The 22,329-nt window shown below is 61.3% G+C and overlaps 1 protein-coding gene and 2 long non-coding RNA genes across 6 annotated transcripts; 1 reads left to right on the top strand and 2 right to left on the bottom strand.

Moving 5' to 3' along the window:
* Positions 1-7,833: 7,833 nt before the first annotated feature.
* Positions 7,834-9,035, bottom strand: LOC125753155 (uncharacterized). Its single transcript, XR_007404280.1, has 2 exons — positions 8,516-9,035; positions 7,834-8,212 (listed from the first exon to the last, which is right to left on the bottom strand). It is a non-coding gene; the product is annotated as an uncharacterized LOC125753155 (long non-coding RNA).
* A 2,626-nt stretch (positions 9,036-11,661) lies between these two features.
* Positions 11,662-13,723, bottom strand: GADD45B (growth arrest and DNA damage inducible beta). The gene is made up of 4 exons (XM_025456839.3): positions 13,431-13,723; positions 13,251-13,352; positions 12,640-12,862; positions 11,662-12,384 (listed from the first exon to the last, which is right to left on the bottom strand). The coding sequence occupies exons 1-4, from the start codon at positions 13,472-13,474 to the stop codon at positions 12,271-12,273; spliced, it is 483 nt and encodes a 160-aa protein (XP_025312624.1). The 5' UTR covers positions 13,475-13,723; the 3' UTR covers positions 11,662-12,270.
* Positions 13,724-18,545: 4,822 nt separating this feature from the next.
* LOC112666235 (uncharacterized) lies at positions 18,546-22,038 on the top strand. 4 transcript variants are annotated; one of them, XR_007404368.1, is made up of 3 exons: positions 18,546-18,649; positions 19,413-19,497; positions 21,204-22,038. It is a non-coding gene; the product is annotated as an uncharacterized LOC112666235 (long non-coding RNA). The 4 variants fall into 4 exon arrangements; XR_003140786.3 differs by having other exon boundaries at positions 18,551-19,053; XR_007404369.1 differs by having other exon boundaries at positions 18,552-18,642.
* Positions 22,039-22,329: the final 291 nt, after the last annotated feature.

The raw sequence follows: 22,329 nt of genomic DNA on the forward strand, positions 1-22,329 counted from the left end.
CCGGGAGGAGCCGACCTCGCAGGGCCTATAGGGAGGGAGGGGACCAGACACAGAAGGCCGCGCACCGTGTGAGTCCACGTGTGTGCCTCGTCCCTGGCCGGCTTGTCCCTGGACAAGAAAGGGGGCTGGTGGGGGCCGGGGGCTGGGGAAGGAGGGGGTGACAGCTGACAAAGTTACTTTTCGAGGTGATCAAAATATTTTGTAATCAGAGGTGATGGCTGCACAATTCTATGAAACACTAAAAACCAGGGAATTAATTATACCCTTCAAACCAGTGAATTTTGTGGTATGTGAATAATTGCATCTTTTTTTTCTTTAAGGAACAGAGTACTCATCTGTGCGGCAACGTGGACGCCCGTCAAATGCAGTGTGCTGAGTTTAAGGAACAGACTCAGAGGCTGCAGGTTGGGTAATCCTGCTTTTATGACTTCCTTGAAAAGGCCAAACTAGAGGGGAACAGAGCAGGTGCCCAGTTGCAGAAGCTGACCTGGGGCAGCAAGGGGCTTCCGGGATGGTGGACCAACTTTAAATCTTGATTGTGTAAGGCCTCACAGTGGTGTCTGTTTGTCAGGACTTAAGGGATTGTACATCTAAAAAGTATGAATCTACTATTTGTGGATTATACCTCAAAGGACCCAGCTTTAAAAAAATAAACCTGGGGACCCCTGGGTGGCTCAGCGGTTGAGCGTCTGCCTTCGGCTCAGGGCGTGATCCCGGGGTCCTGGGATCGAGTCCCTCATCCCTCCTTATACATACATTTATATATAAGGAGGGGAGACGCTCCCCGGCCTGCCATGCCCCTGCTTGTGCTCTCTCTCTCTGCCAAGTAAATAAATAAAATCTTTTAAATAAATAAATACAAGGTGTTTAGCAAAAAACAGCCTACTGTGAAGTAGAGAGACGATAGACCACAGGCTGTTATTACCACGACTGTCGCTGAGTGTGTACGAGTGGCCCCAGATCCCATGAACCTGAAGATCCCTGGATTTGGAGCTTGGATGCTGGGACATCTAGAGCACCCAACAGCACCTGTCCCACACACATGTCTACAGGCGCTCAAAAAACAGGCACACGCATCCCCACAAACGTGTGTGAGCACACGCGAAGACAAACACACAAGGCACCCAAGCACATGTGTGTGCATACATACAAAATACACAGGCAGAGAAACACACACGTGTGCCCGTGCACGTAAAACATGCACACAAACTTATCAGTATACACACACATGCATCTGCGCACATGGGCACTCACAAAAATACGCACACAGACACACAGCGACACAAATACCCACATACAGCTGTGCACACGGAACACACAAATACATACACCTCTATCCACACAGAAATAGATGCAGTGCACACATGCGTGACACCTACGCATCCGTGCATACTCTCCAAATGCACGTGGGCACACACCTACACACAGTCACACTCGCCCAGGCAGGGCAGGGGCCCCCAGGAGCCCCATCTGAAGGCTGGGAAGAGGGCATCCTCGTGCGTCGGGAGAGAGCCAACTTGTGTCTGCGCGTCCCAGATTGGGTCTCTGTCAGCTGTGTGTGGGTGTTTCTGGGCCTCCCGCCTCTCTGTCTGTCTCCAGGACGCAGACAGACACCCGCCCCCCCCCCCCCGCAGGCCTCCTCCTCCCAGTGCAATCCCCCACCTTCCTGTTCCCACCCCAGCAGGCAGCCGTGGGAATCTACTGGTTTGAGTTGCAAGGGGATGAGAAGGAAAGATCTCCCCTCCCTCCCGGCGAGCATCTGCTTCTCGTAGTCTGCCCCTCCCCTCTCCAAGTCCACAGGAACACCCTCCCCTCTCTGGGCCTCAGTTTCCCTGGCTGTAAAATGGAAAGATGATATCTGGGAATATCCAGGAGCCACTCTGCAAGTCCCACAACCTGCACGGCTCTGACCCTGCCAATTCTGGCTGCACGTTTACTGGAGCCTTCTGCAGACAACAGCCTAAGCCCTAGGAGCAGCTCGAATGGTGGAAACTCCAGGCCTTGGGGCCATGTGATAAGAGAGATGTTTGGGGAGCAGGGTGTCAGGCTCCCCGTGCCCTGGGGAACCCCTCCAAACCAAGGTGTGGTCACCCAGTAGCCTTGGGAGAGGTGGCTGGGACGGATAGCACAGATTTTAGAGAAATAGAAGGATAATCATTTGCTCAAAAATGCACGCACATCCACGAGAGCTGTGTGTGTCCACCTGGCTCTGGTTTCCGCAGTGAACGATTAAAGTGATTCACGTGTTTCCTGATCAGTGTGCACGGTGTCCACAGGTATGTGCAGGTATGAGCGTATTCTCATCCCTGACGATGAGTCTACAGTGTCTAAGGATCTTCTTGTTCCTGGATGTACAAGAGCCCAGTGCACTAGACACTCAGCACATAGTTGCAAAATGATGTGTCCCTTTATTCATTTGCTCACTGCACAAATATTTACAGAGCGCCAACCAACCGTCAGGTGCTAGAGCGAAGCAGTGAGCAAATCAGATACCTCTGTCCCACAGAGCCTCAGGGTGAACGTGGATCCCCATGGCTGTGCTCTGTGGCTCCCGTGTGGCACACGAGGGCAAGCCTGGGTGTATGCACAAGCACATGTTTGTGATACGGGCTGCAGAATTAGCAGCGGCCTGGCCCACGCACATGCACGCACACAGGAGTGTGTGTGCAGGTCCACTGGCGGCTCCTGGGCGGGCATGTGCAGTCTGGGACCTGCCTGCCCCGCCCATGCGCCGAGAGTGCCCGGGGCCAGGTGGGGCCGGGCGGGCCGGAAACCTCTCCCAGCTGCTGTGCCCAGTTTCAGGGAAGCCACCCGCTGGCATCCTGCCCTTGCACCTGCCCCCTGGGCTTCCAGGAAGGTCCCAGGAGGCCCTGCCTCCAACCCTGCATGACTGAGTCCTCTGCCTCTACCCACACACAATGCAGGGGGGTGTCCAACCCACTTCCTCCCACACAGTCAGAGCCCCCCCCCCGCCCCCACAGAGCCAGAAGAGACCGAAAGAGCAAAGTCTCTCCACGTGGGGTAAGCTCAAGCATGCCCGGAGGACCCTAGGGGAGGGTCTCAGCTCTCCCCTGGGCGCCCTAAATGCCGCCCGCCCCCAGCTGCTGTAGGAGGTCTGCAGAGTGAGCATCTGAACTTGGACAGTGTTGCCCTATCCTGACCACCACCACGCAGGGTGCAGCAGAATGCCAGGTGTGCGTGCATTGGGATTTTTACTCACATGTGGGTGCTCGCCCGGATGAGAGTATCTGAAAATAGGGGACTTCTTCACCAATGGATATTTGTGAGCACGTCTGTGCCTGTGCACCGTGGGCTCATGCCCACACTCCCGGTGCCACACACGGCCAGTATTTGCACACGCGAGGACATCTCTCTGTAGGTGTTTGTACACAGGTGGGGGGCGGGGTGCTGCACACATGCGCATTTTCGGAGAGGGACGGTGCACAGCGGCCTTGCGCACAGTAGGGCTCGCCGGCGGCGGAGGTCCGCGCCAGCCGGTCCGCATGCAGGCGCGGGTGTGCACCCCGCAGCGTGCGCGCACAGGCGGGGCGGGGGGAGGGGGCGGCCGCGGGGTGGTGGCGGGGCCGTGCGGCTGGGCACGCACCGGTCCCCGCGCCGCCGCGGCCCTGCCCACCCCCGCGCCCGGCCCGGCAGGTCCGGCGGCTCCGGCGGGGCGTGGGGCGGCCAGCGGGGCAGGGAGGCTATTCCGGGCGCTGGCGCGGTGCCCGGGCCCTGCGCGCCAGGCCGCCCGGGGAAGGCGCCTCTCACAAAAGGAGGGTCTGTGCAGACGCCCCGCCCTCGGCCCGGCCGCCCGCCGCCAGGGGCTGGGGGAGGGCGACGCCGCGGGGACCGCCGCCGGCGCAGACCCCCCCACCGGGCGGCCGCAGACACCGCGCCTGGCGGGCACCAGCGGGAGGCTGGCACCGCCGGGCGCGGGAGGGGGGCGGCGGCCAGCGCGGGGGCTCGGGGCGCACCGGCGGCGCGCCCAGGGCGCACTCGAGGGGGCCCGGAGAGGGTCGCGGCCGCCGCCGTGGGGAAGCGGGGGGCACAGGCCCGGCCCTTCGCCCACTCGGGGATTCCTCTGGCTCTCGCACACCCGCCTCTGTGTCCAATTACCCAATTTTAAGTACCGAGGAAGCCGGGGACTCCTGCCTGCTGGGTCGGGAGGGGCGTCTCGGGCCGGGGTCAGCGCCCCCCTCCACCCCCAGTGTCTGGCGGGAGGGTGGGGTGGGGGGAAGGCGTGGTCGCGGTTCTCAAGGCCCAGCGTTCTGCAGAGCGCTTCCGTGCAGTACAGGGTTCCACCTCGCCACGTGGGAGGGCGATTAGACTTTCCCTTTTATGGCTGGGGAAACTGAGTCACGCGCGCCGCGCGCCCCGCCGGTAGACAGAAAGCCGCCGAGAGCCCCGACCCGACCCGAATCCCGAGCTGGGCGGCTGCCCCCTCCTCCCCCCCTCCCCCTGCAGCCACCCGAGAGGGATCCATGGCGCGCGGGCTGTGGACTGCGGCACCGTCGTCGCCCCACGCGTGCACGCGCCAGATCGCAGGCTCACGCTCCGACGCGTGCACGAGGGTCCTGCGCTGGGCCTCCGCCTCCCCGAGACGCCCCCCCATCCCACCCCAGCCCTAGAGCCTGGGAACCTCCGGCGCCCGGGAGGAGGGGGCGGGGTGGGAACGGGGAGCCGCGAACAATGCAGGGAAGGGGCAGGGAGGGGCTCTCCAGATGGAGCTTCTGCGCGTCCGACAGTGTCTGCCGTGCGTCCTTGGGGGCGGGGGTGGCTTCGGGGCTGGGCGTCAGGCTGGGCGTCCGCGGGGCGGTGGGGGCGGTGGCGGCCACCGCGGTCCCTGGCAAAGGACCTTCCCCACCCGTGCTGGCGGCGTGCGGGTCTCTCCCTCGCGGCACAGCTCCCGGCTGTCCTCCCAGACTCTCCCTTCCCACAGATGAAGCGGGCTCTCCCATCCCTCCCCATCCCTCCCCATCCCCGTGCAGCCCGGGCCAGGAGTTTGGCGCCACTGGGACCTTGAAAATCTAGCAGAGAGGCCACGGCTCCTGCCTGGGGATTGGGGTCGCCAGAGAGGGGACAGCGGGGTGAGGCACCAGGCAGGGCGCCCAGGCCGAGCGGGACCGCGGCCGGCGGATGCTGGCGGTGGTTCCAGAGGGAAGGTAAAAGCTGAAGGCAGGGCTGGGACCCGCGGGAGTCCTGCCCTGACCCCTGCGAGGAAGGAGGGAGAAGTATTTCAGAAACCAGGAAGGCCCTGACTTCCTCCTGCTGCTTTCCTAGAAGAGGGGATGGCATCTCCTGGAAAACACGCCCCCCACCCCCGCCCCGTGCCATCTTACCCCCTGGTGGAAGGAGCCAGAGGTCAACAGAGACTACGAGCTGCCCTGTACCTTGTGGTGGGAGAACCTCGCTGCACAGATGCTACCCAGATGCCCTTGACCTACCCAGGGGTCACCTGGGGCCATCCTCAGCACCCCACAGCCTGGCGGTAGGGCAGTACCGGCAGGGCGCCCGCGGGGCAGGCAGGAAGGTCCCTGGAACACCTTTGGTGGATAAATAGGACCTGTCCCACCCCCTCCCCGCTCCTGCGTGAAGACCTGTGGGCCTGGGTGGGTGTCCTTATTCATTTCCTGGTCCTCGGGCGCCTGCCGGGAAAACCTAGAGCAAGCTAAAGAGGGGTGTGTGCTGGCGTGCATGCATGTGTGCGCATGTGCTCTCGTCTGTTGAGTGTGAGACTGGGCTCCCGAGTGTCTGCACGTGTGACGGGAGGACACGTTTGGGTATTTCTGTTGGGGGGGGTGGTGGTTATGGGGTGAATCGTGTCGGCTCAAAGCATGCTCAAGTCCTGATCCTGGGTACCTGGGAAGGGGGTCTCATTGGAGGTAGGTTTTCTGCAGACGATAGAGTCGGGACGGGTTCTCGAGGGCGGCCTCCGACCCGATCCAGCTGGCACCCTCACAAGAAGGTGTAACTGGGACCCAGAGACGCACACACGTGGAAGCCCACGTGAAGACTCAGGAGAACAGTCCGTCCAATCCCAGGAACACCCAAGGCCGTCCAGAAGCGAGAGAGGCCCAGAGAGATCCGCCGTCAGAGCCACAGAAGGTCACCTCCGGGGGATCCCTGGGTGGCACAGCGGTTTGGCGCCTGCCTTTGGCCCAGGGCGCGATCCTGCAGACCCGGGATCGAATCCCACGTCGGGCTCCCAGTGCATGGAGCCTGCTTCTCCCTCTGCCTATGTCTCTGCCTCTCTCTCTCTCTCTCTCTCTCTCTCTGTGGCTATCATAAATAAATAAAAAAAATCAAAAAAAAAAAAAAAAAAAGAAGGTCACCTCCGGCTCACACATCTGGCCTCCGGAGCCAGAAGCCATTACCCAAGTCACTTTGTTACAGCGGCCCCAGGACACTCATACCGTGGGCCTAGTGTGAGGGTGAGAACCATGCAAGTGTGTGTGTGTGTGTGTGTGTGCGTGTGTGTGTGTTTCTGCGCCTACTGGCAAGCCTGAGTATCTGAGCACGTGCTGTTCGTGCGTGCAAGTGTACACACGCGGGGCCTCCACGGCCACAGCTTAGAATGCACAGTCCTCTGGCCACCGGCCACACCGCTGCCCCGCCCCGTGGGTCCGCCCCGAGCCACTTCTCAGGGAGACTCCAGGCCACTCGCTGCCTCAGCAGCCCCCGGGGGGAGGGGCCCTGGGTACAGTCGTGAGGCCCCGGTCGGTTAGGAGTTCTGGGCGCCCGCTACCCACGGGTGGACGGACAGACGGCCGGTTCGGGAGAAAGAAGCCCGCAGACGGCGCATCCTGGCGCAGGCTCCCCCGCCAGGCTCCCCGCTGCGTGTTGTAGCCAAGTGACGCTCACAGCAGCCCGAGAGGTGGGCCCCCCACCCGTAGCCCCGCTGCACAGCTGAGGAAACTGAGCCCGGAGAGCTGAAGCAGCCTCCTGGGGCACCCAGCCCGCCGCCTCCGCAGGGCCACGTTCCAGCTTCCCTGGGATGGTGTCACCGTCTGCTCAGGACCCGGCACCTGGCAAGGCCAGCGCGTGTCCCTCAGGGACAAAACAATCTGTCCTGGAGAAGGAGGTCATCTCGGTGGGTCCATCTCCGAACACAGCCCAGAACAGACCCGAGGCTTTGTGTCCGGGCATTTACGAAGGGCAGGGGTCGCGGGCTGGGAGCTCGGCTGTGAAGAACCGGGCGTCCCAGTCCTCTCGCGGCCTGAGCCTCACCCGGGACCCAGATGAGAAGCCAACGGTGGCAGGATTGAATTTGTCCTTACAACCTCGCAGGTGCTGAGAACCTGGGAAGGTGAGCCGGTGTTAGCTTGGGGAAAGGTCGTCCTGAGGGTTCGGGGCAGAGGGGTCAGCGTGTGCACAAGCCAGAGCTTACACGGCGGGTGTGCAAGCAGTGTCTGGGCGGGAGGCCTGGTGCAAAGCCCCCGCCTGGCGTGCCCGCTGATGTCAGCTCTGCGCGACACTCTGGGTGCCCTCCCCCGTGTCCTGGTCCATACGGGGGGCTGCTAGCGTGCACACATGGGACCACAGACCCAGGGCAGGCCATCCAAGTTTGATCGTGACACGCGCTACATGGGTGAACCTCCAAACATCATGTAAGGATGAGAAGCCATCTGGTGTGTGATCCCATTTCTGTGAAATGTGCCGAACACAGCGAAGCCACAGAGACAGGAAACGGACTCATGGGTGCCAGGAGCTGGGGAAGGGGATGGGGAGTGATGGCCAACAGGGACGGGCCTTCTTCTGGGGTGATGGAATGTTCTGGAACTAGACCTCAGTGATAATTGCACGAATCTGTGAAGCATGCTCAAAACCACTAAGTAACCCTTTAAAGGGGGTACATTTTTTTTTTTAAGATTTTATTTATTTATTCATGAGAGACACACAGAGAGGCGAGACACAGGCAGAGGGAGCAGCAGGCTCCATGGAGGGAGCCCGATGTGGGACTTGGTCCCGAGGGTTTCATGCCCTGGGCCGAAGGCAGACGCTAAACCATTGAGCCACCCAGGGATCCCCCTAAAGGGGGTACATTTTATGGTATGTACGTTATATCTCAATTACATAAAAATGAACATATAAATAGATATAAAATCCTAACTGCGAATCACACGGGCCTTGGCCTGCTCCCCGGTTGTGCCACTGTCCAACTGTGTGACCTTGGGCAAGTTGCTGCACTTCTCTGAGCCCGTGCGCTCCCTTTCTGTGAAAAGCAGATAAGGATAGTCAGTACCTTGTGCAGTTGTTTGGAGGCCAAACCGAGATAGCCGAGCAGAAGCCGCCCCGGGCAACGCCGGCGCTTCTATCACTGCTCCCAACCTGGCTGCCGTGTTTGGCCCTCTTCCTCCCACACCCCTGCTTGTGCTCAAGTCCAGGCACACGCTATGTGTTTCATGACACGCTCACAAGGCCAGCCCCCTTCTCCGGGCATCGGGGGTTCGGGAAATGGGTGAATCCTACAAGCTGTGAGGGCCTGGGGGCAGAGACCACATCTGTATTTACATACCTGTCAACATGCATGTAATTCTGCGTCCACGTCCATTTTGGCGGGTGTGTGTCCACACACAGACAGATGCTCAGGGGAGGCTGTGTCTAAGGGACAAACACGGAGGGGGAGCTCCGAGAAGCTAAGTGACTGGCCCCAGGGGAAGGAGAAGGGGAAGCCGGAGCTCCGGCCTCTGCCCAGGAGTGTCTGGGTGACAGGGTGTGTGAAGTCTGGGGACCTGGGTGTGCACCTGTGTGCGTGCATGTGTGTCTCAGGTCCGCGGCGTAGGTGTGGGCAGAAGCGAGCTCGGGTACCCTGAAGCGAACCTGCATCCCACCACGCATGTCCACCTGCACCCTCCTGCTGCGGACGGGGCCCTGTCTCCTGGCAACGGGAGCCTAGGGGAGCCACCTGCAGAGGTGACCGGGCAGCTTCTCTCTGGCCCCCTCTGGAGAGAACTGTGCGGGGGAGTGTCCTGGGGCCGGTGCCGTCTATCCCCTTTCTCCTGAGCCTGCCTTGTCCCCAGGGGCTGACCAGCCCGTCGGTGACAGTTCAAGATCTTGGCCAGTCTGTGGCTCCTCCACGCTGGGCCTCATCTTCGCTTCTGGAAAACGGACAGCAGCACCCAGGACTGCAGTCAAGGCGTCAGGGTGTTTCTGTCCAGGGAAGATGGAATAAGCCTCGTGAGACGGCGGCACCACAACCCAACGCTCATGTCTCCTCGGTGAGTCAGGGAAACTTCAAGCTTCTGTTAATGCGCCACCACCGCCACCACCACAGCAACGGGGACCGTAGCAGGAGAACCACTGCTGGAACCTAAGGCCAGAGCCCCTGCGTTTGCACAGGCTCATGCCCAGAGAGCTGCGGGTTTGAATTCCAGGCCGTGGGTCTGTCTCCATGCTGGGAGGCCTCACCCCTCCCTGGCCTGTGTTCTTCACCTGCCACATGAAGGAACCAAATATCCCAAGTTTGGGTCAAACCGGGGCGAGGGAAAGAGATGCGCTGGGTCCTGAGACAGAAGGAAAAATGAGCCACACCAACCCTACCGTGATCTACGATTCTGATCTACGATTCTGTCCGCCAGCAAAAGTGTCCTGTCCTTTCCTTCCATTCGAGTTTTTAAAACATTGCTTGGAAAAAAAAAAAAAAAAAAAAAACATTGCTTGAAAATAGTCTTCAACTTGCTGACTTTGGGGCACCCGCTTTCTTAAATTTTGCATGGGAGGCTCGCCATGATGTCACAGGGTAGAGTAAGGAGATGATTCTGGAAATGCACGGGGCATCATAATAGTGCTGGGCCAGCAATGATAATGGCCAATCGTTGTTAAACCTTCTATGTGGGAAGCCCCCGTCTAAACAATACATATTTCATTTAACCTTCTCGACGTTCTGTGAGGAAGACAGCATTATTATTTTGAATTTTGGGCTGTGAGACTGAGGCACCGAGGGGCTAGGGTACCAGCTGAGAGTCACACAACTGGGAGCCTACCCAGGCCTTTGTAAGTCCTTGGGGCCCAGGAGCCTGGGGTCTTGCCCTACTGGACAGGGGACCTAGGCCTGAGAGGGTCACAGGTCACAGGTCCTTCTGGATGGCCAGAATCAAGATGGAGATAGGTGGAGCAGGAGGCAGGTGAGCCTCCCCCAGAGGAGCCAACCACAGAGGGCGGACCCTCTTCCCGCTAGTTCTTCCCCATTAAGCCCCATCCCACTGAGGCGGGGGTTCCCTCCCCACTGGCTTTTTCTCAGGGATCCCCCTCCCCCTCCCCCCACACCCTCACCCTCTGAGTCCCCTTCCTCCCTCCTCACCTCTCAACCCCAGAAGGGATCCCCCCTCCCCACTGGGGCTCCCTATCTGCCCCTCCCCCACCCGAGGGTCCTTACTGAGCTGCCAGCCCCTCTAGGTTCCTCCCAGGCTCCCCCCAGCCCAAACCCTCTCCCCTCCAATCTCCCCCCCTCCCACCCCCCAGGGCTCTGGCCGCTCCACTTAGCATCTCCCCTCCCCCTAACCTCTGCACACCTCTTCTGCTGCTCCCCCCACTCACCCCGGGGTCCCCATGGAAGGCTCCACCTCGGGGTTTCCTCCCTGCCCCAGGGACGGCGGCTCCCCAGCTCCCCAGCTCCCCAGCTCGGGTCTCCCCTTCCCTCCACCCCAGGATGAATTCCCACCCCTCCCTCCCTCTCCCTGGGGCTTCCCCCTCCACCTGTCCCTCCCTCCCAACCGCCCCGGCGGGGCTCCCCCCAGCCCCGTGACTCCCGGGGCACCGCCGGGGTTTTCCTCCCGCGCCCACGTAGGGCTCCGTGGAAAGGTCGCGGCCTGCGGCGGGGCTCGCCCCGTCCCCCTCCCCGCGGGGCTTGGGGACACGCGGCCGGCCCACCCCGCAGCCGGGGCGGGAAGAGCGGGGCCTGCGGGAGCTGGGGCGGGGAGCCCGCGGCGGGGGAGGCACCGCCTGCGCCGGGAGAACCGGGAGGTGGCCGCCGGCCTCACAGTTTCGGTTTAGAGGCAAGAGGCAGCCCCGTGCCAAGTCCGGCTGGGCTGGGAGCACGACTTCCTTGGGTGTTTTTTGCTTGTTGATCTTAGTTTGGGGAAAGAAAAAAAAAATTTTTTTTTCTTCAGTGCAGTGAAGGAGCCTATCTGGGGAGGGAGAAGGCTGGGTGGGTGGAGGGCCGCTCCCGGGGGGTTGCCTGGAGGAGCCCTTCCTGCAAGGCCAGCCCTGCCCCGCAGCCCTGAGCCCACCGGGGTCCATGCCCCCTTGACCTCTCTGGCCTTGGGTGGGGGGAGGGGCGGGCAGGCAGGGGCTGCAGCCAGCCCCCCAGGGCTGCGTCTCTATATGCCCAGAGCTTGGGGTTGACTCCAGCACAGCCAGTAACAGCTGTGGCACAGCGGCCAGGTTTCGTAATAAACCGGTCTTTTAATTGCTATGGGGCAGGAGGGAGGATAAAAAAAAAAAAAAAAAAAAGAGGCAAAGGTTTGTTGGGCTTGGTTGGCGCCGGCTGCAGAGAGAAGAGGCACTGTTTTTGCAAAGGAGCCTGGAGCTGCTAACAGGGACTTAAGTAACACTTCCTGGTGAGCCTGCAGGAGGGGGCTCGGTGGGCAGTGTAGGCTGGGGCGCGGGGAGGGGCGCAGAGGTCCTGGCCCCTCTCAGAGGTGGCAAATACACAAGAACCCAGAAGCTTTAGAAATTTATTACAAGGTCATCATAGAAGTAAAAATATATGTATCTATATAAGCTTCCCAGCTCTCTCAGTGGTTCAAGTAACAAGTGCAAGTAACAAAATAGATTGTCTATTACATTTGCAAACTGGGAGTTCATGGGTACAGAGCAACCTCGGCCCCAGCTCCCAAGTCCCAAAGTATAGTCCCGGCAAGGGTGCAGACCCTCGGTCAAGCGAGTCTCATGCAGATGTCAGCGCCGGTCACAAGAAGGGTGGGGGACGCAGTAGGTCTCACTCCACCCGAGTGTGGAGTCCAGGCCCTCCACGGTGGGGGAGGCCGCTGCTCCCCCACTCCAGCTGCTCTGTCGCAAAGCCTGAGCTCCAGGTTCCCGTCTCCTGCTGGCCCGGGTCCCCCTCTTCTCCTCTCTCGGGGGCCGCCACGGGCGCTGCTCCGGGCTCACCGCCCTGGGGGCGGCTGCACGCTCCCCTCTTCTCCAATGATTCTGCCCCCATGGTCTCACAGGTTGGGTTGTTTTGGGGGGTTGTTCTGGGGGGAGGGGTCAAATATTTATTTTATTTTTTTTTTGGTAGCAACTCAACAGGCTCTGATGCTGGGAAGGGTCTCAGCGCTCCTGGAGGGAGATGTAGGGAACCCACTGGTTGTTCCCTCGGCTCTCTTCGCAGTAACTGGCTACCTCCACCAGGCCGTGGCTTTTCCAGGCGTCTGTGTGAGGGTTCTGTGACGGGGTGAAAAGAGGGGGTTCAGTGGGAGCCCCAGGAGTGGGCAGGAAGCCTCCGTCTCCCAGGGCCCCTCTGGGGAAAACAGGCCAGCTCAAAATAGCTCCCCGGGGGAAGGAGGCCCCGGCGGGCGGCCCACGGGACATGCCGATCGTGGCTGAGTGCTGAGCTGGTGCGAGGCCGGCCAGCTCCACTTTGTTGACAAACACGGGCCCAGGTGCCTGGGCAGGGTGGGGCCAGCCGCCGCGACTCACCGTGACCAGGAGGCAGTGCAGGTCTCGGGCCTCGGCGGTGCCCTGGGTCTCCGCCGGCTCTCCCAGCAGCTGGGCCAGGCGCTGCATGCCTGACACCCGGACGATGTCGATGTCGTTGTCACAGCAGAAGGACTGGATGAGCGTGAAGTGGATCTGCAGGGCGATGTCGTCCTCCTCCTCCTCATCAATGGCCAGCAGGCACAGGACCACGCTGTCAGGGTCCCTAAAGGGGGCCAGAGGAAGGAGACGGGATCAGCTGGGGACTCAGAAAAGGCCACGGGGCACGGGGGAGTTTCGAAAGGCAAAGAGAAACCGAAGCCCAGTGAGGGATCGCATGTGCATGCAGCTGGAGGGGAGTGGGGAGAAGATGCACGCTTCAGGACTTGGGGGGGGGGCAGGCAGGAGCAAACAGGGTGGTGGGTGCTTGCAAAGGGTGCCGTCAGGATACTGCAACCTCTCCCCCCCTCCGATGGAAGGCACAGATGCCCTGAGCGCACGGTGGGGACGCTGGGGGAAACCCGAGCCCTGTGCGAGAGAGGGGTGCAGCAGGGAGCGTGCAGAGCGGAGGGGGTCCCCACCCGCGCCCAGTCCGGGGACGTGGTGTGACTCACACATTCATCAACTTGGCTGACTCGTACACCCCCACGGTGAGGCGGTCCTGGCGCTGCGCGGCCACCAGCAGCTCCTCCACCGCGGCGCTCACGGTCTGCATCCTGGGGGCAGGAGAGAGGGAGGGTCAGCGCCCTGCCGGCCACCGGTCGCTCGGGTCCCCGCGTGGCCCGGCTACTTACTTCTGCGCCGCGTTGTCGCACGCCACGAGCTCTTCCAGCGTCATGTTGCAGTTATAATCCACAGTGGAAAGCAGCCCCACGGCAGCCCCAGGCGAGAAAATGCAAAATCCGAGGCCGGAAAGCCCAAACCCTTCCCTCGGAGCCCGAGCGCTCGGTCAAGACCTTCGGGAGGCAGCGAAATCCTCCCCCAGAGAAGGCGGAGAAAAATGCCCAAGTCCTCGGCAGGAATAATCCGCGCGGCCGCAGAGGAGGGATCGCGTCCACGGCTCCGGCGATCTGAGCCCGCGGCCGCCGGCGCTGCCTTTTATAGCCTCGGGGCTGGAGGCGTGGCCTCGGCGGCGCGTCCGCCCCTCCTATTGGCCAGTCCACAAAGGCGAGAGAGAGGCGCGCCGCGGTTGGCCGACGCCGCGGCCCACGTGGGGGGAGCGGGGAGGAGGGCGCGGGGTCGGGGGAGCGCGAGCGCCAGAAAAGAGAAAAAAAAAAAAGCAGAAGTTTTCCTCCTGATTTCCCGGCAGCTGAGCCGCGTTTCGGGGCGCGCGCGGGATTTCCAGCGCGCAAGGCCGGCGCGGCCTTTCGGAGTTGGTGGAGGGAGGGGGGGCGCCTGGAATCCCCTCCTGGTCCCGGGAGAGTCCCCGGCCCGCGCCTTTCCCAAGTTGTGCTCGAGGCCTGCACGGGGCGGGGGGCCCCAGTTCGCAGCCTGATCCCACCCAGGCGGGCAGGGGGGTGGCCGCGGAGACCCCAGACCCGGGGTGACTTGTCTGGAGCTCTGGGTCCCAGCCTGTCTGATGGCCTTGCAGCCCGGGCCTCCCTGGCTTGGAGGGAGCGTTAAATAAAATAAAGGGCACACAGATGTCCCATGGATGGTGGTGGTCGCAGGAGGCCCCCTCGAGGCCCCCCCAGGTTGGGAGCTGCGAAGGTGGCCTCTGTGTGGCCACCTGCCCCCTGAGAACGCGTCCCAGCCTCACGGAGCTGCAGGAAGCATTGAATAAAATAAGGGGCACACGCAGGAAGTGTCACCCCGTGGCACCGGCTGGCCGCCTCGAGGTCCCCAGCAGCAAGGGCTGCACAGCTCTAGGCACTCGAGGGACGAGAGTGGTCGCCCCCTCGTCACCCCCCCGCCGCGAGTTTCAAGGTGGAGCGCGCGTGGGAGGCGCAGGTGGCCCTGCGGCAGCCGGGCCCGCGCCCCCTGCCGGCGCCTGGCGCTGCACCCCTGAGCGCCCCTCTGCACCTGAGGGTGCGGGGACTTGGCCGCGGGGGAGGCCGGGGCGCCCTGTTCTCGCCCGCGCCGCCCCTTCAGGTCGGCTTGCAGGGGCCGTGGCCACTCTGATCCCTCCTTCCGGAGGGGACGCTGATGAGGACGGAGCGCGCGTCCTGTGCACCAGGCTCACGGCATCATGAGTCTTTTAATTTTCCAGGACCCAGGAAGCAGGGTCCATGCTTATGTGCATTAGACAAAAGGGGAAACTGAGGCACGGGCAGTCCCCCCCCCTCCCTCGCACACGCACTCCCGCAAGCCACCGTGCAGGGCGTGTTGGAGCCACACGTGTGCGACAGGGGGACGGCCGCCGGCCTCGCCGTCTCCCCCAGGAAGGCGGTTCACGAGCCTGGCGGGCAGGCAGCGTGGGACTGCCTCCCACGGCCGATCGGGGGCTCCCGCGTGACTCACAGCAGCGTCCCCTCCCCCGCCAGCCTGGGGTCTGGCCTTCAGCCCCGCGGCTTGCTTCCCGGGGCTCCCGGGCCCCGCGGTCCGGCTGACGCATCGCACCGCCTCCGCGCCGCCCACCGGGCTGGCGCCGAACCTCCCGGGCGCCGAGAGGCGGGGCGGCGCCACCTGGTGGCCGCACGAGGTCCCTGCGCCCCAAGCGCCGGAAGGGACGCACGGGGGTCGTGCGGGGAGGGGTGAGGCGGCGGGTGAGGAGGCTGGGCCTGGGGTGACGGTCGCTGTATTTCATAGACACAACATCTTGTGCAACATGTGACTTTATCGATGTCCTGTCTTTTGAAAAGCAAAGAGGCAAAGTGCTGCCCGGGGGTGTCTGCCTTTTAAATGATGGTGAAAGACACTTAGACCATCTGTAAATGCACCATCCAGAGGCATGAAATGCATCCAGGGTGCAGTGAAGCCAGCACCGCCGGCCGGAGCCATCAGCCCCCGCACGAACTCGGCGCCCCTTAAACAGGACCCCGGACCCTGGAACCCACCATTCTTTCTGTCTCTGGATTTCTCTATCCCAGACACCGCCTATAAATGGAATCAGACAGTGTTTGTCCTTCTGTGTCTGGCTTATGTCACTGAGCACAATGTCCTCAAGGCTCCTCCACGTGTAGCAGGTGTCAGGATGTCCTTCCTTTTTTTTTTTTCTTTTTTAAATGCAAGTTCTAGCCCAAGGTGGGGCTTGATCTCACGACCCCAAGATGGGGAGTCACAGGCCATATAGACTGAGCCAGCCAAGTGCCCCAGGATTTCCTTCCTTTTTTTTTTTTTTTAAGATTTTGTTTATTTACTTATTTATTGGAGAAAGAAAGCACGAGCAGGGGGAGGAGCAGAGGGAGAGGGACAAGCAGACTCTACGCTAAGGGTGAGCCCCACTCGGGGCTTGATCCAACGACCCTGAGATCATGACCTGAGCCGAAATCACTGGTGGGCTCCACCAGCTGAGCCACCCTGGCGCCCCTTAAGGCTGAACAATATTCCAGCGTCTGGACGGACCACATTTTGCTTATCTATTCGTCCATCGGTGGACATGGGGTTGCTTGTGCCTTTTGGCTGTTTTGGTTGCCTGTTTTCGTCAGTGAAGCTAACTGGAAGCAGGGCAGGGGGGTGGGGTAGGGAGTGTGTGACACTTGCCTCAGGCACAACTTTCGAGGGAATGCCACAAAACACCGTCATCAAGATCAACAACATTCTAAAGCAGTAAAAATGAAAATGTATGCAAAATGAAACACCCCACCTATGATGAACAAAATATCAAGATTTAAAATGTCCAACAGGGCCAGGGCCGGGCGGGGCAGGGCGGGGTGGGGGCGAGGGAGCAGGGGAGCTGTGCAGGTACAGGGTCGGATCCTCTCTTTATTTATGATTTTCACCTTTCCTTCACCATGGATCCTTTTGCATTGATTTTGAATTTTTAAAATATGTATCTTGATGATTGAGTTTTTGGCGCCCTCCCCTGGATTTCATTCCTGAGGCGAATGCCCCGTGCACCTTACCCTAGACCCAGGCCTTGAGAATGTCCCTATATGCCCCAGGGACAGGTGACCCCATCTACTGGGGGGGAGACCCACAGTCCCCCCATGTGAGACCATTGACCACATTGACAGGGGAGGGTAGACCCACAGCCCCCCGCCCCCTGCTGACATCCCCAGCAAGAAAACGGGCACATCCACCTGCACCTCAAGAATGAGACCCTTTGTCTCTACAATTGATCAACGGAGCCACATTTTTAGTAACGTTGCAGGGAAGGTGCTAATGAGACCAAACTTTTATTGGCTGCTGAGCATTTTGGAGGCGGCCCTCTCTGGGGGCTCCCCCCGCCCCCCCTCCCCAAGGTGGCACTTCGGGGTCATGGCAAGTTTACAGGGAAGGAATCGAGGCCCCCGCAGACGGCGTTATGAGTTCAAGGGCACAGAGCTCCGAGTCCTCTGAGGATATTCCCAGACGCACCAGGTAGCCCAAGACCCCGGGGGTGACACCGGGATGTTTGGAGCCCAGAGAGGACGGGGTGTGGGGGGGCACCCGGGGGTCAAGGAAGCCGCCTGGGGAGCGGACGGAGCAAGGGGAGTGAGGGAGGCTGAGCAGGTGCTGGCCTGGTGGAGGCGGGACGGGCCTGCCCGGCAGAGGCCTGGCTTTTCGGGAAGAGGCTGGTTCCCGGGAAGGGTCCGGACACGGGTTCTTTGAGGTTCTGCTTTGCTCTGGCTGGCAGGGCGGCGCTGGGGTGCAGGCAGCATGGACATTCGGGTCGGGGGGAGGCAAGGTTTAAGGGAGCAGCGAAGAACTCAGTCACCAAAATAGTCTTTTTTTTTTTTCTCTCATGTTTTAAATTGAGATATAATTCACAAACCATCAAGCCCGCTTTTAGCTGAGCTGGTGTCCAGCTCAGAGGGCTTTGAAGAGTGACCAGCCTGTGCAACCATCACCACTGGCCCAGAGTGAGACAAATATTTTGATGTGACAGTTTGACTCAAACAGATGCCCCCCCAAATCCAGGATGGACGGAATCGTAGGGTGTCCCATCGAGGCAGGATCAGGGTGCCGCAGCAAGCCCTGTGCGAGCCCCGGCCCAAAGGAAAAATCAGGATGACTGATCTGCCCTCATTAAAAATTTTGAAAATGTATCTGTGGGTTGTTGTTGTTGTTGTGTTTTCCCATTGGCTTGACTTGGTTAAAAACATGACATCAAAATAAGATTTCTCAGGGCGCCTGGGGGGCTCCGATGGTGAAGCGTCTGCCTTGGGCTCAGGTCGTGATCCTGAGGTCCTGGGATCGAGTCCCCAGGTGGGGCTCCCGGCTCAGGCTCCGCGGGGAGTCGGCCTCTCCCTCTGGCTCTGCCTGCTGCTCCCCCTGCTGGTGCGCTCGCTCTCGCGCTCTCATCTCTCTCTCTCTCTCTCTCTCTCTCTCCCTGTAAAATAAATAAATAAAATCTTTAAAACAAACAAAACAAAACAAAAATAGGGTTTCTCATCCTGACTGAGTTTCTGCTTCACCCGTGTCCAGGCCCTGCTTCTTGGGATCCCGCCTGCAAACCCCAGCACCCTACCTCCACCCACCCCTGCACAAACCTGGGTTGTTCCCCATGGATGAAGGAAGAAACCAAGGAGGTTGAGGGGTGGACCTGCCCAGGAGGGGGGGTTCGGGCTCCCAGCCAGCATTGAGGCTGGAATGTCCTGGGAGGAGCCCCTGGCCTGGGAGGAGGGTGGGGGTGCCGCCTGGAGCCCCCCACGGTGATAGGAGGTGTTAGGGACCACAAGTTCGGGTTCTGTAAGCCCAGGCCCTGACCTCCGTGGGGTGGCACTTGGAGGTGGGGCGTCTGGGAGGGACTGGGGCTGGGTGAGGTCATGAGGGTGGAGCCCCAGGGTGGATTAGTGCCCTTATAAGGAGAGGAAGGGACACCAGCACTTTCTTCTCCACCACGTGAGGACCGGTGAGGAGTGAGAGGCCTCCCCAGAGCCCACCCTGCTGCCACCCAACCCCCAACTTCCAACTTCCAGGACGGTGACAAGTCAGGGACCGGGGCTGAAGCACCCCAGGCCACCGCGTCTGGTTGTGGCACCGGAGCCAAGCCGGAGAGGGCGTGAGGGGCGGGGCGGAGTGTGGATGCGGACAGGGCCCCCCCAAACAGCACAGGGAGGGGATGGGAGGACCAAGGGCACCTCTGACTGCTGGGCTCTGGATCCCGGCTCTGTCCCTGTCCCGCTGCGTGAGCTTGGGCACCCCGTTCCGCTCTCTGCTCACGGAAACCACAGCGTGAGCCACGAGTGTTCTGAGCACCCACCCACCGAGTTCATTCTGGTCCACTTAGAAGAGGGCCCTGTGGGGAGCAAATGCCTCGGACTCGGACTCGGGGTGCTTTCTATCTCTGCGGCACTGATTGGAGGCCCGAGGGGAGCTGATACGGCGCTGGGGGTGGGCAGTAACACGACTGCTTCTGGTGGGGTGGGTAGGGGGGGTGACACTGGGGCTGAGACCTGAGTGACACAAAGAAGCCAAGCTTGGGAAGCATGAAGCGAGAGCGCTTCCAGCGCAGCATGTGCAAAGGCCCTGCGGTGAGGCCACACCTGGCCCAGGGAGCCCCAGGGGGCTGCAGCAGAGTTAGTGACGGGCAGAACGGGGGAGATGAGACCAGACACGGGGGCCTCGGGGACAGTGACCGGGGTGTCTGGGTATGACTCTGGATGTGCCAGAAAACCATTGGCAGGTTTGAAGCAGGAAAAGTGCTGATGTCATGACTGATATCATGTGGGTTGTTGTTGTTTTTTTCTCAGAGATGAGCAAGACCTGATTCCTGTCCCTAAGGAGAGGCTTCCGGGTGGACTGGACGTGAGTCATCACCTGAAGTTTGAGATGTTGGTAAGACTGGACGGGCTGGGAGGAGGTGACAAGAGCAAAGGCCAGGAGGCGAGAAGGCCAGGCAGGCTGGGAACTGCTGGGGAGGGGCGGGGGCGGGGAGCAGCAGGTTGAAGGGCTTCTGCTCCGAAGTCACACTCACCCGGCGCGCACCCCACCTGCAGCCCTCCTAAGCTGAGGGTCCTGGAGCTGGGGACTTAATCTCTCAAACTCCTTCTTTTCATGGAAAAATCACACTAGTGAAAAGGCTGCAAGAAAGGGTGACCTAGACAGCGGTTGGTGCACGCACAGGAAGCACGGAAAGCGCTTCTCTGCACCCCTCCCCTGCGGGGGTGACCTGGCAATCTGCTAGGAGCCACTCCCCGGACACCCCTGCCCTCCAGGGTCCCTCCTCTGCTCACCCTCCCCAAATGAAATACTCCCCCCGGCCCCCCCCCCCAAGCCCTTCCTGCTGCCCCAGCCTTTGCCTTTCCTCTCGCTGGAACACCCCTCCTGCCCTGGGTCACCCGGCCTCTGTCCCCCTCTCCACGGGGCTTCCCTGGCCACCGACCGAGATGCTTCACACACACCCCACCGGCACATTTCATACCCCCCTCTTTTTTTCTTCTTAGCATTTAACACCGGCACACATGCTATATACCTCCATTACCGTGCCCTTTGCTAGAATATGGGCTCCGCCAGGGCAGGGGTTCGTGTGTTTTGCTCACCGAGGTAGTTCCAGCACACAGTAGGTGCTCAATAAAGAGGCGTTGGTCATGGGGCCCCTGGGGGACTCAGCGGTTGAGCGTCTGCCTTGGGCCCAGGGCGTGATCCCCTGGTCCCGGGATCGAGTCCCACGTCGGGCTCCCCACAGGGAGCCTGCTTCTCCCTCTGCCTGCATCTCTGCCTCTGTGTGTGTATCTCATGAGTAAATAAATAAAATGTTAAAAAAAAAAAAAAAAAGAGGCACTGGTCGCACGCCTGAAGGAGTCCCCTAACCAAAGAAGGGGCCGGTGGGGTGGCCGCCAGTGAGCTGACCGGCATCAAGCTTTATCATTCGCGGGGGAGTTCCTACCCCTCGGGGGCTGAGCCGACCGCTGGCTGGAGGATGCAGTTCCGGGGAGACCGCAGACCACCCTCACCCCAGACCCCGGGACAGGCCGGGGCCCAGAGCCACGGGACGCGGGGGAGTGTTGGACTGACCACCGTAGGCGGTGTAGCCGAGTCCAAATAGCGCACGCCAGGCAGCTTAGCACGGCAGGGATCTATCTCTCCGGGTTCTGGAGGGCAGAGGTCCAAGGTCAAGGTCGTGGCAGGGCTGGTTCCCTGGGGACGTGTCTGGGCCCTGGCGGGGCTGGCGCTCCTTGGCTCACGGGCGCCCGGCTCCCATCTCTGCGTCTCCCTGGGGGTCTGTGTCTTCACAAGGACGTAGTCCGCCTCAATCCCAGTGGCCTCATCAGAACTTAACTAGTTATATCTGCAAAGACCCCACAGGGTCCCCCTCACAGGTTCCAAGGGACGGGACTTTTGGGAAGGGGGACCCTGGTCAGGCCAACAGACAGTGAAGATTCGGAGCTCCCAGGCAGGAGGAGGGCCACACGTGCAGACAGGCCGGCCAGCAGGAGCGGAGGTCGGAGGTGCCAGAGGGGTGCTCCAGGGGCCAGGGTGGGGCTCCCCCTGAACCTCCCTGCCCCGCAGCACCTAACTCCTCGGCTCTGGCTCCCAAACAGGCTCTCAGACCCACCCGTTCTCTCCAGCCTCGGGGTCACGGCCAGCCAGCCTGCCTCTCACACTAGTGGGACCAGGGCAAGAATTCGGGGCACAGGGGTCGCAGAACCCACGTTCGGAAACCCTCCAGTGAGAACCAGCTGCTGCTGCCCAGTGCACTCTGGGCTCCCGTCCAGCCCCCCACTCCGGCCGCAGACACAGGGAGCATCGGGCCGGGGCGGCCTCACAGCCCAGGATGGATCCTAACCCACGCAGGGAGGACGTGCGCGGCAGGGAGCCCTCGGAGGCTGGCGGCTGCTCCCCAGGTGCGCCCTGTGCCTCTCGCCTGGGAGCTCCACCCGAGGGAGCCCGACGCCCTGTCCCCACAAAACGCGCGTCCCAATATTAACAGCAGCAGTGTTTCTAATTTCCAAAATGTGGAATCAACCCAAATGTCCATGGACTGATGGCGGCTGAGACGGCCGAAGCTCTCCACCCGCTGGAATTCCGTCACCTGCAGCAGGGGCGAGGCCCCCACGAACCCCGGCGGACCCCCAGCCACGCGCTCGGCGAGGGAGCCACACACAGGAGGCCCCACGGGGTGGCAGGACGGCTCGTCCACGGAGAGGGGCTGGGCGCTGGGGACGGGAAGGGATGGGGCTTCTTTTTGGGGAGATGGAATGTTCTAATGTGGATGGTGGTGGATGCCGAGTGCTGTGAATATTTTTTTAAAAATCACTGAACTGTGCACTTTTGGGCGAGAATTGTATGCTATGTGACTTTGTGACTTGTATCTCAATAAAGTTGTTGGGGAATCCCAGCTGCAGTCCTGGGACACCCTCCCCTTGGTGGATCTGATTGCCGCCTCCCTCTCCACATCTGGGCTGCGTCCGGGACTCGCCACTCGTGGGGACCCCCTGCCCACCGCAGGACCAGATCCCACGTAAGACGTCCCGCTGCGCTGCAGCCGTGGGGACGTGGGACCCCACGGACCGGGAGAGGGGGTGGCTCAGGCCCCAGCCTGGCCCGCCCGCGAGCTGGACGCCACCCAGGGACCCCATCGACCCGCCTGGGACAGAGGACCTCCCCTCTGAGCCCCACTCCCGACTCCCGGAACTGTGAGACGTAAGCCAGTCTGTAGCTGTTACC

The sequence above is a fragment of the Canis lupus genome, chromosome 20 (assembly GCF_003254725.2).
Source record: "Canis lupus dingo isolate Sandy chromosome 20, ASM325472v2, whole genome shotgun sequence".
Taxonomy (NCBI): domain Eukaryota; kingdom Metazoa; phylum Chordata; class Mammalia; order Carnivora; family Canidae; genus Canis; species Canis lupus.